The sequence below is a fragment of the Osmerus mordax genome, chromosome 7, assembly GCF_038355195.1.
Source record: "Osmerus mordax isolate fOsmMor3 chromosome 7, fOsmMor3.pri, whole genome shotgun sequence".
Lineage (NCBI taxonomy): Eukaryota > Metazoa > Chordata > Actinopteri > Osmeriformes > Osmeridae > Osmerus > Osmerus mordax.
The window spans coordinates 3,935,001-3,947,342 of record NC_090056.1 but is presented as its reverse complement, the minus strand read 5'-3'; the positions used below and the strand labels follow the sequence as shown (position 1 = coordinate 3,947,342).

General features: G+C 47.4%; 1 protein-coding gene across 1 annotated transcript in view; it reads right to left on the bottom strand.

Annotated features, from left to right (window-relative positions):
* Positions 1 to 12,342, bottom strand: part of cacna1db (calcium channel, voltage-dependent, L type, alpha 1D subunit, b) — a 45,638-nt gene that overhangs the window by 22,029 nt on the left and 11,267 nt on the right. The window contains 7 exon segments of the mRNA XM_067240910.1: positions 1,368 to 1,465; positions 2,634 to 2,803; positions 2,943 to 3,046; positions 3,589 to 3,785; positions 5,298 to 5,450; positions 5,576 to 5,718; positions 6,401 to 6,540. Coding sequence (XP_067097011.1) covers positions 1,368 to 1,465; positions 2,634 to 2,803; positions 2,943 to 3,046; positions 3,589 to 3,785; positions 5,298 to 5,450; positions 5,576 to 5,718; positions 6,401 to 6,540 — 1,005 coding nt within the window.

Sequence of the window (12,342 nt, the reverse complement as noted above, 5' to 3'; positions counted from 1 at the left end):
TGCTCGCTGGGACAGAAAGCAGGGAGACAGGACAGCTGGCATCACACAACACCAGCACGCATCAGCCAGACGGCTGGACGAAGGGACAAGGGGCTCTGAGTCCCAGGGTCAAGTGAGAAATCATGAGACATTCATGACATGAAGGTCATGAATGGAGAATCGGTCCCACATGACAGGAATAACCCCACAGTGACATACAAATAATATTTATTATTATAATATTTATTATTTGTATAACAATATCAACATGATCATGAGATAACACCATGCCATGCTGGCCCACACCCACTTAGCCGTTAGTTCTGAACATCAAACCATTCTGTGTGTGTGTGTGTATTGTCTCCAGCACTGCCAATCTCTCTTCTGTCTAACACACACATGCATCCATGCTGATGTGTTTCACTCTCCCTCTCCTAACTCATGCAGCCATCCAGCCCCACCCACCATACAAGTAGAACACTCTGGAACCACCTTCCACTCCGCAAATTCATTACATACATGAAACATGATACATGAAACCCATGACATAAGGTCCATTTGATTTGCCTCATTGTTGCCCCCTCATGGCTCTGATCCATTGCAGTGGACTACAGAGGGTGTGACAAATCAAGTGCTCCCATTGAACACCGTTTACAAATAGTTATTGACCCAGGATCCCAGGTTATTGACGCTAGGCTACACTACCTTCACACAACCCTTCTGAGCCACATTCAATCTATTGATTCTCATCGCCTGCTGGTAGAGCAATAGATGAGTTTGTTTCGTTTATATTGTTTATGATGCCCATGAAGCTATTGAGGCCTTGAGGTTTAACTGGTGACTGGATGACAGGTGAAGGGATGACAGGTGAAGGGATGACTGGTGACAGGATGACTGGTAGCGTCGACACGTGAGCAGAGTAACGACAAGACTCCGAGGAACACGCAGCAAGCTGGTGAAAGCATGGCAAAGCACGGCACGAGCAACAGGGGGCCACACACGATTTACCATGGGTCTCTGTGGACTGGCTGAACCAGCCAAACTTTCCCTTCTTCTTCTCAGTAAAGTCAGCCAGTGTGACCCCTGGGCATGCAGTTCACACAATCGAACAGCAGAGGAAGCAGTGAGTCAGAATAAAACGGGAGGGTAGAGAAAACAGAGCATTACAGTAAGTTGACTACTACACACACACAAACACACACACATACATACACACACACAAACACACACAGACACACACACACGTACTCTGCCCAGAAACAACTCCTACATCACTTCAGCCCAGACATACTGTAGATAGATAGGTAGAAGCAAGATGGCCATATATATATATATATATATATATATATATACATATTCCAGCCCTGTCCTTTTCTGGAGAGTCCAACAGTACAGATCTCTTCCGACATGTCTTGCTCAAACCTATCTGCCTTCGTCAGGTCTCCGAAGGTTTTGGGGTTGTTTCTGGACTTGACGAGGACATCAGCTCCGAGGAGGAAGGAGAGCAGCGTTCGACAGGAAAGATGGAGAGATCAGGAGGAGAGGAGCGGAGAAGTAGAGAACATGGACACAGTGGTAGAGAGGTACAGTAGAAACTACAGCAGTACCGACAATAAGAACGAGACAACAAGAAAAGGAGAACTGTTACTAGCAGTCGGTAGCCAAAACAAAGAGAGTTGGAAGGAAGCCGGAGAGTCTGCTGTCCAGCAAACTAGGGCAAAGGGTTAGCACATTCCCCTAGCCTAGACAGCTAGCAACAGGACACTTCTAAAGTTGTCTGCAGGAAGCTAGCGGCAGAGCTACAACATAAAGCTAGACGAGCTAAAAGATACAATACATAAACAGATAAATACATTGAATAGAAGGGCGCACAGTACAATATATAGACAGGTAGAGCTAGTGACTCTAGAAGCTGATGAATGGAGTCTTTTTTTTTAATTATTATTCTAGAAAAAGTACGCTGTACCAGTCAAAATGTCATACAGTAGCAGGGTCGAAATGCATCCTTATGGGCACCACAGTCCTGCATTACCGCCTAACCACACTTCAAAACAGGTTGCAGTAGGTAACGGCCCAACTCCACCTCTCTTTCATGCTTGACTTCACACCTTGTGATTCAAGGTAGCCAGGGGTGTCCCAGCAGAAAGATCAAACAGCCCCAATTTCATGCCAACTTTCACTGTAGAGTTGGACACGGGTGTGCTGACTGTTTGCTGAGGTATCATCCATGGTAAGAGGGTGTTTATGAGTTAAGGCTGTATTTATGAGCAGTCTGTTCTCTGCCATGGCCAGGGTGGTTCAGAGAACTGGGCCACAAGCACTGAGGATCACTCTGTAAACACCAATCCAGAAGCACAATGACCCCCCACACACAGTGGGCAGACTGTAAATATCGACATGACTAGCCGGTTTAGCATGTGTGTGCAGGTGTCTGTCTGTCTGCAAGCCTGTCTGTCTGTCTCCGGCCTGCCTGCCTGCCAAGCAATCAGTGCTGGTCTAGTCTCCGCCATGCGTCATACAAACATGCTTACATAAAGAGGATTTGGATTAGAGTCCCTTTCCTCCATGTAAGTCATATCATCCACAGCTTCATTCCGTTCTGCTAAGACAACAGGGAGATTGTGTGTGTGTGTGATTGTGTGTGTGTGACTCACTGTTGCGTTTGCCCTCCTCGTCGCCCTCCTCATCGTTCTCAGGGTCAATGTCCTCAGCCTGGGTGATCCAATCCAGGTAGCCCTTCAGGTCCTCCTCCAGCTGCTGCTTCTCTCGCAGCTTCTGGAAGTCTCCGCGAGCCTTGGCCTTCTCTCGCTCCTTGGAGAACTCTCTGGACACACACACAGATGGAGAGCCATGAGGCACTGTATGAGTTAGTGAGTGTGGATTGGAGTGATTGTAAGTAAACAAGATAAGTGCATAAGACAGGATAGCGTGCATTACTTTATACATGTGTGTGTTAGTCTTACCCACTCAAAACTCCCAGAACCAGGTTGAGAACAAAGAATGACCCAAAGATGACCAAACTGACAAAGTAGACCCAGGGAAGCTCGAACCCCATAGCATCATTCATCTGGAGAACAGAGCAGAGCGGAGGGGAGGGGAAGAGAGGAGAGCAGAGGCCAGGAGATGTCATTACATAACCATGACTATCTTGGTGTACATCCTAGGCTTACATATTGCTAAGAACAAATAAGATTTGAGTCAACATGACTAATGTGAAGAAATGAGGAAGCTGACTATTTGCAGGCTCTCTTCCAGCTCTCAGTCCTTGTCTTTCATGTTAGTGGAGTGGTTCCATCCCTCCTAGCACTGTCACCTACACCACTTACAAGGCCTCATTATCATACCATCGCCATGGCGACCAACAAACCGACCGGATGGAGGACAGTTAGGAAGAGAGAAAGAGACAGTTGGCTGACAGAGCGAGACAAGACAGAGAGTGGGAGAAAGATAAAGATGGGTGTGAGAGGAAGGGAAGGAGTGTGTTGGAGTGTGTGGAAGGAGAGAGAGAGAGAGAGAGAGAGAGAGAGAGAGAGAGAGAGAGAGAGAGAGAGAGAGAGAGAGAGAGAGAGAGAGAGAGAAGGAAAGGGGGGGATGAAGGGGAGGTGTTACCCAGTAGAGCACATCCGTCCAGCCCTCCATGGTGATACACTGGAACACCGTCAGCATGGCGAACAGGAAGTTGTCAAAGTTGGTGATGCCGCCGTTGGGGCCGTGCCAGCCGTCTCGGCACAAGGTGCCGTTCCCCAGGCACTGACGCCCGTGACCCGACACTGCACACGGAGTAGGCTCCTCGTCTGCCAAGGTCCCTGGAGGAGGGGGGGGGGTGGGGGGTGGGGGGGGGGGGGAATGGAGGAGGAGACAAGATGGAGGGAGGATAGACAGAATGAGCTGAAGTAAACATGCTGTTTCATTAAGCGAGGGCAATTAACAATAAGTGCCCAATGTGTGGCTCGTGATGAATGGCCTTGCATCATGTGTGTGTGCGGTACACATCACAGTACCACTCCACTGCAGGGTGGGCCGTTGTTTACGACATGTAGGGCCTCACATGGCCTAATCACTCTCTCTCTATCTCTCTCTCACACACACTCCGTTCCATTCATGTACATTCATAATCAGATCTACATTCATAAATGTATCCTGTGATTAGACTTATCCCCATCTCCATCCTCCACTCCTTCCCTCATCCTCCACCCCTCTCTCCTCCCTCCACCTCTTCGCTCTCCTCCCTCCACCTCTCCTCCCTCCATACACCCATCCCCTCCACCCCTCCAGGGTTTACATTTCCTCAGTTAATCCAGTCATTTGAACCTAGCCTGGCTAGATGACACCGTGGTGCCAGTGTGGCAGGATGGGATGTGGTGTATAAGTGCCTCTCTCAGCCCTGGCTCAGCAGAGGGGATTACAGCAGCACTGACCTGGGACGCCACGTGGCCACCTGGGTCAACACGCACACACACACACACACACACAAACGTACACCTACACAAATACAAACATGTACACACACACACACAAACGTACACCTACACAAATACAAACACGTACACACACACGTAAACACACACAAACGTACACCTACACAAATACAAACACGTACACACACACACAAACGTACACCTACACAAATACAAACACGTACACACACACACACACGTACACCTACACAAATACAAACACGTACACACACACACACACACGTACACATACACAAATACAAACACGTGCACACACACACATAAACACACATATACACACCCACACAAACATACAAATACACAAATACAATTACACACAAACTAACGAGCGCAAAGGAATAAACCATGTCAGATTACTGTTAACATGTCCAGAAAGTCACATCTGCTCCAGATTTATCTATATGTTAATCCTCCTGATGATGTATATAAGCAGATTCATACTTCTGTAGTGTGTTTACACTATCCCTGTAGGCAGGTCAGACTTGTTTAAGCGATGTAAATGTTGTCCCTGGATTAAAGCAACAGTCTGTTCAATTGAACCCTACCATTAGCCATTGCGCGGGTCTAATCTGTGCCTACCAGGTACTGATTATTAGCTATTAGCTGTTAAAAAAAACGAATCAAATCAACATTTAGTTGTATAGCCCTTTTTACAAGCAATGTCACAGAGGGCTTCACATACGCCCACAGAACTGGCCCTCAGCCAACCTAAACCCTCAAGGAAGACAAGGAAAACCTCGCAGGAAAACTCCAGCTTTAGCCATTAGCTCCTAGCTTTTAGCTTTAGCCACGGGATCTTAGCCGTTAGCGCTTAGATTTTGGTAGTTTGCCGGTTCTCACCTGAGCCCACCAAGTAGCAGGTGGCGTGCATCTTGCCGATAAAGAGCTCCAGGCCAATGATGGCGTAGATGATGATGACGAAGAGGACGAGCAGAGCGATGTGGAGCAGTGGGACCATGGCCTTGATGATGGAGTTCAACACCACCTGTAAACCTGACGGAGAAACACACGCACACACCATTGGGTCAGTACAAGGAGTTCAAATAAACTGCTGAATGAACATTCGAAAGTCATCGTCTGATTCCAATCAGTGTGTGGGAGCATTTCTATTGACTCACTGGGCACTCCTGAAACAAGGCGAAGGGGGCGGAGGACACGGAAGGCTCTGAGAGCCTTAACGTCAAACCCCCCTGGCTTCCCCCCAGACTGGCCTCCCGGGTCATTCTCTTTGGTTATCACCTCCAGAACCACGCTGAACAATCTGGGGAGATAAAGACAAAACAGATAGATGGCAGATAGAATATGGATGGATGGATATTACCTAATCATGTGTTTCTATGTTCGTACTGTGTATGTGTATGTGCAGGTCTGTGTCTTTGTGTGTGTGTGTGTGTGTGCGGTGATCTGTACATCTGTGTGTGTCTGTCTGTCACGGTGATAGTGATCTACCTTCATCTAGTGTGTCTGCTTTAGAGTTTGACACCCTTTCCGGTGTGTACGCGCGTGTGTATGTGTGTGTGTGTGTCTAAAACGATATATTTACATGTAGTATATTCGCGTATGATACTACATTTAGTTTTCAAATTATCATTATACTGTGTGTATGAGAGTGTGTGTGTGTGTATGCATGCGTGTGTGTGTACGTGATTTCACCAGACAAAGCATCTCTTGATCTGCTTGACAGACTGACAGGAAGGATTTCTGCAGTCTAATTCCGGGGTTGGAGTGTGTGTGTGCGAGAACATGACTGTGATTGCACACGACTGTGAGAGTGTGTGTTTCAACCCCTTGGGTTCCCTTGTCATGTAGTGACAGCATTAAGCAGTTGATCCGCATTGATCAAACAGGAAGCAATACGAAAAAAGTGAGAATACACTCCTCTATGAGCGTTGCGGCATTCTTGTCGACATGTGCGCACGCACACGCGCGTGTGTCACGCTCACCCTACGATGACGATGACAAAGTCTAGCATGTTCCAGCCGTTGCGTACGTAGGAGTTCTGGTGCATGACCAGGCCATAGGCTATGATCTTCAGGAAGGTCTCAATCGTGAAGATGATCAGGAAGGCATATTCTACCGTTTCCTGCAGAGAGAGAGATAGAGGGAGCGAGGGAGCGAGGGAGGAAAAGAGAGAGCGTCCGTGAGCATCAACCCTCCAGGTGCAGCGTCAGACGAGAGGGTCAGACCAGAACCACTCCAGTCGCTCCTTTGTCCCAACGAGGTGCCCCACCTGCAGGAGCACCACCAGTGTTGAGAACATGCACAGGCCCGTACAGACGGTCTGTGTGTCTCGTGACAGGCAAGAACAAGCTGCACGTTAAACAGTGTGTGAGGGAGAGAGAGAGAGAGAGTCAAACAGAGGGAAAGAGACAGAGAGAGACAGAGAGAGAGACAGAGAGAGAGAGAGAGAGAGAGAGAGAGAGAGAGAGAGAGAGAACTAGAAAGACAGAGACGATTTTCCTGTCACATATTTGGGTGTGCTTTGCCTTCGGCAAGGGCACAACCTTTGTTCTCTCACATATATATTATTATTTTTCTCTCACATATATATTATTATTTTTATTATTTCTTTTTGCCCCCCTAAAACTCAGTCATTATTTGGCCTACATAGATAACCTAGGTGTCAAAAGTTTCGTCTTGGTAGCGATTGAGTTGCTTGTATTTTTATTTACACTCCGTTGCACAGTTTAGGAGGTTACAACGTTTTTGTGGCAAAAAGTGTCTTCTGTCGGCGAAGGGTAGCAGTGCTAGTCTACGTCACTACGTCAGCACACGTTAGCAACGACGCATGGATACAACGTGATAGAGACGTTCTAGCACGCAAATTGGAGCTTGGATTATGAGTGAAAAATGCCAACCCCCAAAATTACCAACCATTGGGTTTTGTTGAGAAAGCAATTTCGAGTGGAACTGCAATCTAGGATTTTTTATTTAGGTTGTGAAAGTCTTTGTAATTTGAGCGAGTGCGGTTCGCCCGTGAGACTGCTCAGGCGGCAGCCATGCAATCGTCATCGTAGTTTAGTATTTTCGTAATTTTATAGTTCGGTCAATTCTACACCAAAAAACAGAAGGAGGGCAATGTTATGACGATATGACTATTGTGAAGACAGCCAGATGGTGAGATTTTAATGTAGGTTGCTGTAAAAACTTTGATTGGTTTGCTACGTGAGAGCCCCGTCAGCCTCCGTTGACGATTGCGTCAGCTGTTGTCGATCTCTGATGAGTATTTTCTTAATTTCGTACCAGGGTCAATTCTACATAAAAAAATCTGAAGGAGGGCAGTGTTTTAAAGATAAGACGATTGCGAAGATAGCCAGCGGGTCAGCATATTTTTGTGATTTGTGTAAAACTTGGAATTTGAGTGACACCGCGGCTTGTTTTGACGTTAGCCTCAGTCAGACTCGGCTCGCCCACTGGCAGTGTGTGGTAGTACTGTCTTCAATGCCACAGCTAAACTCTATGTCAAAAGAAGCTTTCTCATTACCGGCGCATTCAAACAATCAGTGAACTGTGGAGCAACAGCAGCTAGCTTGCCTCTAGCAAACTTATTTTGAAGTAACCATTTCCCCCTACATTCATGTCAAACTTATTTACGTTTTGGGGGGCCGGCATATTTTCAGTAAGCAGACGGTACAGTACTGTTTGAATCGCGATTCCATACTGCCAGTGACAACGTTGTTACAGTAGCTTGTTTCAAAGGGGGTTCGCAGCTGTTTCAAAGGGTGTTCTTAATGAAATATGCAATATGAGTAGGCTAAATGCTTGAAAATATCACTACAAGGGAAAAACTTGCAACACCTGCAACCGACGCAAGCAAGCACACCCTACAATTTCCCCAGAAATTGTACCCTCTCTAGTATTCAGTTGTTATGCTATTCTGATGATGATGCTTAACCACGCAACACAGCCATCTGACTCGCACGTGCCAGAGTGTTTGTATGTGTGTGTCTGTGTGTGTGTGTGTGTGTGGTAACAATAGCCACAATGAAGCAGGATCCACAGCACATTAATCCAGCAGTGACTATACCATCTCTGTACGCCTTGGTGAATGAAGAAGAGACAATACAGCTCAGAGACATCAGACTGCATGTCTAGTACAGGTCTCTCTCTTTGTTTATCTCTCTCTCTGTCTGTCTCTCTCTTTGTTTATCTCTCTCTCTGTCTGTCTCTCTCTCTCTAACTTTCTTTTTCTCACTCTCTCTTTCTCTCTCTCAGTCACTCACTCATTTACTCAACCGATCACACACCAACAAAGACATTCCACGCTCAGTAATAAATGTACACATCTTGTCCCTAGACCTTGATCTCTAGATCTTCTTATCTTCTTGAACTTCCCAACATTATCACCTAGGCAAATCCATCAATCCCCAGGTTCAGCACCACCTCTGCTTGTTCACAGCTGTTTTGTCTGGCCTGCTGACATGCCAAGCAGCAGGGTTGAGGTCACTTCTCCAGAGTCAACACACACACACCCGTCTGTGTGACACTTGCATAATCTGAACATCTGAACGTTACCGTGGTAACACCATGTGTTTCTGGTCTTTAATTCAGTACTTTGCTGGATCTGGCACCGACAACCCACTTTTCCCCCACCTTCACACACACATTTATACACACACACACACACACACACACACACACACACTGGTGATCCAGAGGAGGGTTTTAAGGTCCATTAAGCTGCACACTCTGGTTTCTGTGTTGATTTAGCAGAGGGAGGATGTAATACTGAACTTCACATCTCAGGGATGAATAGACAGCCAGCCAGCCAGCCACCCAGACAGACAGACAGCCAGCAGGCCAGATAGATAGACAGCCAGACAGCCAGCCACACAGATAGACAGCCAGCCAGCCAGCCGTACAGACAGCTGTCCAGACAGCCGTATAGATTGACAGCCAGCCAACAAGCTAACCAGCCACAAAAATGGCCAGCCAGCCGTACAGGTAGAGAGCCAACCAGGCAGCCAGCAGCCAACAAGGGAAGCAGGAATCATGTTTCAAACAGTTAGCTAGTTCTTTCAGGGACTTTTAAAATGGTGGAAGACAGGGCACATGCAATGAATAAATACAGTCTGAAATCTATGTTTGTTTCTGATCCTCTAAAAGCTTTGAGGTTAAGTTAAGTACATCTGGGAAAACTGGATAGCACACAGAAAAATACACACAAATGTTTACACGCTCTCACACACACGCACACACACACACAGTAAACTAGCAAGGCCATTGTCTCGTCGGTTATATGCCTCTATGACGTCAGCAGGTTCAATGTGTGTATGAATCAGTTCTGGATCACCGTGATAACAGCCGCCAAAACACACACACACACTTTACCTCACACACACTTCAAAACACACACACACACACTCTACCAGGGTGAATGCCCAGTGTTTACCCTGGCCTGTAATGGCCTTTCTCTGTCTTTCTGTCCACAGATGACAAAGCAGCCAGCCTGCTAATAGGCTCGTCTGAATGGAGCACTTAGCTAGGGTCTGACGTCGTCACACACCAAGGTGTGTGTGTGTGTGCTGCGGCTGCGTGTGCATGTGAGGGCGTAACTACCCCCCCAACACCCGTCCTTTGCCCCCCCAGCCACCTGCTCTCGCTCTCTTTCTCTCTCTCTGTCTCTTTCTCTCTCTCTCTCTCTCTCTCTTTCTTTCTCTTCTGCATCTGGAGGAGGAGACCAGCTGAAGGGTTAATCAGAGTTTGGGTCTGGAGAGGATAGATTAGGCCTGAACAGTCACCAGTCAGACCAGAGGGACCAGGGGAGGGTTAACAGGTGACTGGTGAGGGGGAGGGGGGAGGGGGCAGGGGGGGAGGGGGAACCAAGGGTTCTGTATCAGAACAGCAGCAGGCTAGGTGTCTGGATCTGTAGCTGAACCTGTGTACACCAACACTCTACTGGACCTGGACTCCTTTGGTGCTGTAGAGCAGTGGGCTGCAGAGGGTCATGTCTGGAGCATTATCATCAAATCACTCTGGGATAATAGACAAGTTAGGAGGACTGGAGAGGAGAAGGGAGGAGTAGGAAGGAAGCAGAGAGGGTCACAGAGGATCAGAAGGAAGCGGAGAGGAACAGAAATGAGCCGAGTCGTAGAGAGGAGAGAGGAGGAGAGAGAAGGAGAGAGGAGGAGAGAGAAGCAGAGAGGGTGAGAGAGGAGAAGAGTGGAGGAAAGTAGGTCTGGTCTTTGTTGTTCTGTGTATTCAAGCTTCACCACAGGACTGCAGCATCCAGGCTGAAGGCCTATCAAGGGGCATCAGCAGGAGGGAGACCAGGCCGGGATGGAGAGATGGAGAGGACAACAGGAACAACAACCACATGCTAATGTCCAATGTATTTATAATAACTACTTAAATGGCCGGGCAAGAAAAATAAACAATTTGAATAAGACACCCATTTACCCACCATAATTTGATGCATTGTGTGTGTGTGTGTGTGTAAGTAAAAGGGAGAGAGCCGTTGTTTATCTGCATGTAGCCTGAAGTAGAAGTGACTGTCCATTACGAGTCTAAGTTTGGGGAGCTTTAAAGAGGTCAGCTCTTGTTTTTGAAGCTACTCAATTAGCTTCTCTTTGCCTTATCCCACTCTTTCTCTCTCTCTCTCTCCACTACGCTAACTAGCTAGCCACGCGAGTGTTGGCATCAGCCTGAGGCAGTACCATGAGTCAGCAGGGCTTAGCCACAGATTCATAGGCTTGCAGGGGCCAACACACACACACACACTCCTGCAAACACACACACTCTCCCACAAACACACACATAATGTCTCTATAAAACTTACATGATCTTACTACACAAATATGCTGTGCTATGTGTGTGAGTAATTCATCACATATATACTAACATCTTACTTTGATCTTGATTTAACACTCTATTTTACAAACACACACGCACTGCTTTGTGGTTTAGTGGGTTTGCTTCAGAGCTGGAGTGGCCAAGGCGTGGAACACAGATACTGAGATAGAGACAGACCGACAGACCGACACACAGAGAGAGAGAGAGAGAGAGAGAGAGAGAGAGAGAGAGAGAGAGAGAGAGAGAGAGAGAGACGAGAGAGAGAGAGAGAGAGAGAGAGAGAGAGATGAGAGAGAGAGAGAGAGAGAGAGAGAGAGAGAGAGAGAGAGAAAGAAGAGAGAGAGAGAGAGAGAGAGAGAGAGATAGATAGAGAAAGAGAAAGAGAAAGAGAAAGAGAGATGAGATGGCACAAAGAGGATAATGTCTCTTTATAGACCACTGATTCCAGCCTCCCAGTCACACTAAATTAGCCAGCCCCTGGTCACACTGGCCCAAATATGACCCATTTTCCAGCCCTTGCACGCCTGGCAATGCCACACTGAGAGAACCTCGGAGAGAGGGAGAGAGAGAGGTAGAGACAGAAGATCACAGTACACACACACAGAGCATGCATGTTCAGTTATAGCACAACTGAGTGGTCTCAGCAATTTAAGGGATATGTCAACCATTCTCTCTCTCTCTCTCTCTCTCTCTCTCTCTCTCTGTTCTGGACCTTTTTTTCTGAGCTGGGGCTAGCCCGGTCTAACCTGGGCTAACCTGGGACTGGGATGAGCTGGGCTAAACTGGGGCTTGGCTAAACTGGGCTGGGCTAGGCTGGGCTGGGCTAAACTGGGCCAGGCTGGGCTCGGCCGGAATAAACTGGGCTGGGCTCAACTGGCTGGGCGGGGCTCCACCACCACGGCCTGACAAGTCTAATGGCTCAGCTGGAGCAGCTATCACCAGGTTGAGTTACTGGAGCGGTTGACGATTATCAGACTGGACACATTCAATACACACAGTCACACATAGACATTCAATACACACACACACACTCAAAACACATATACACAAGATACACGTACACACATAAGACACACAAACACATTCATAACAC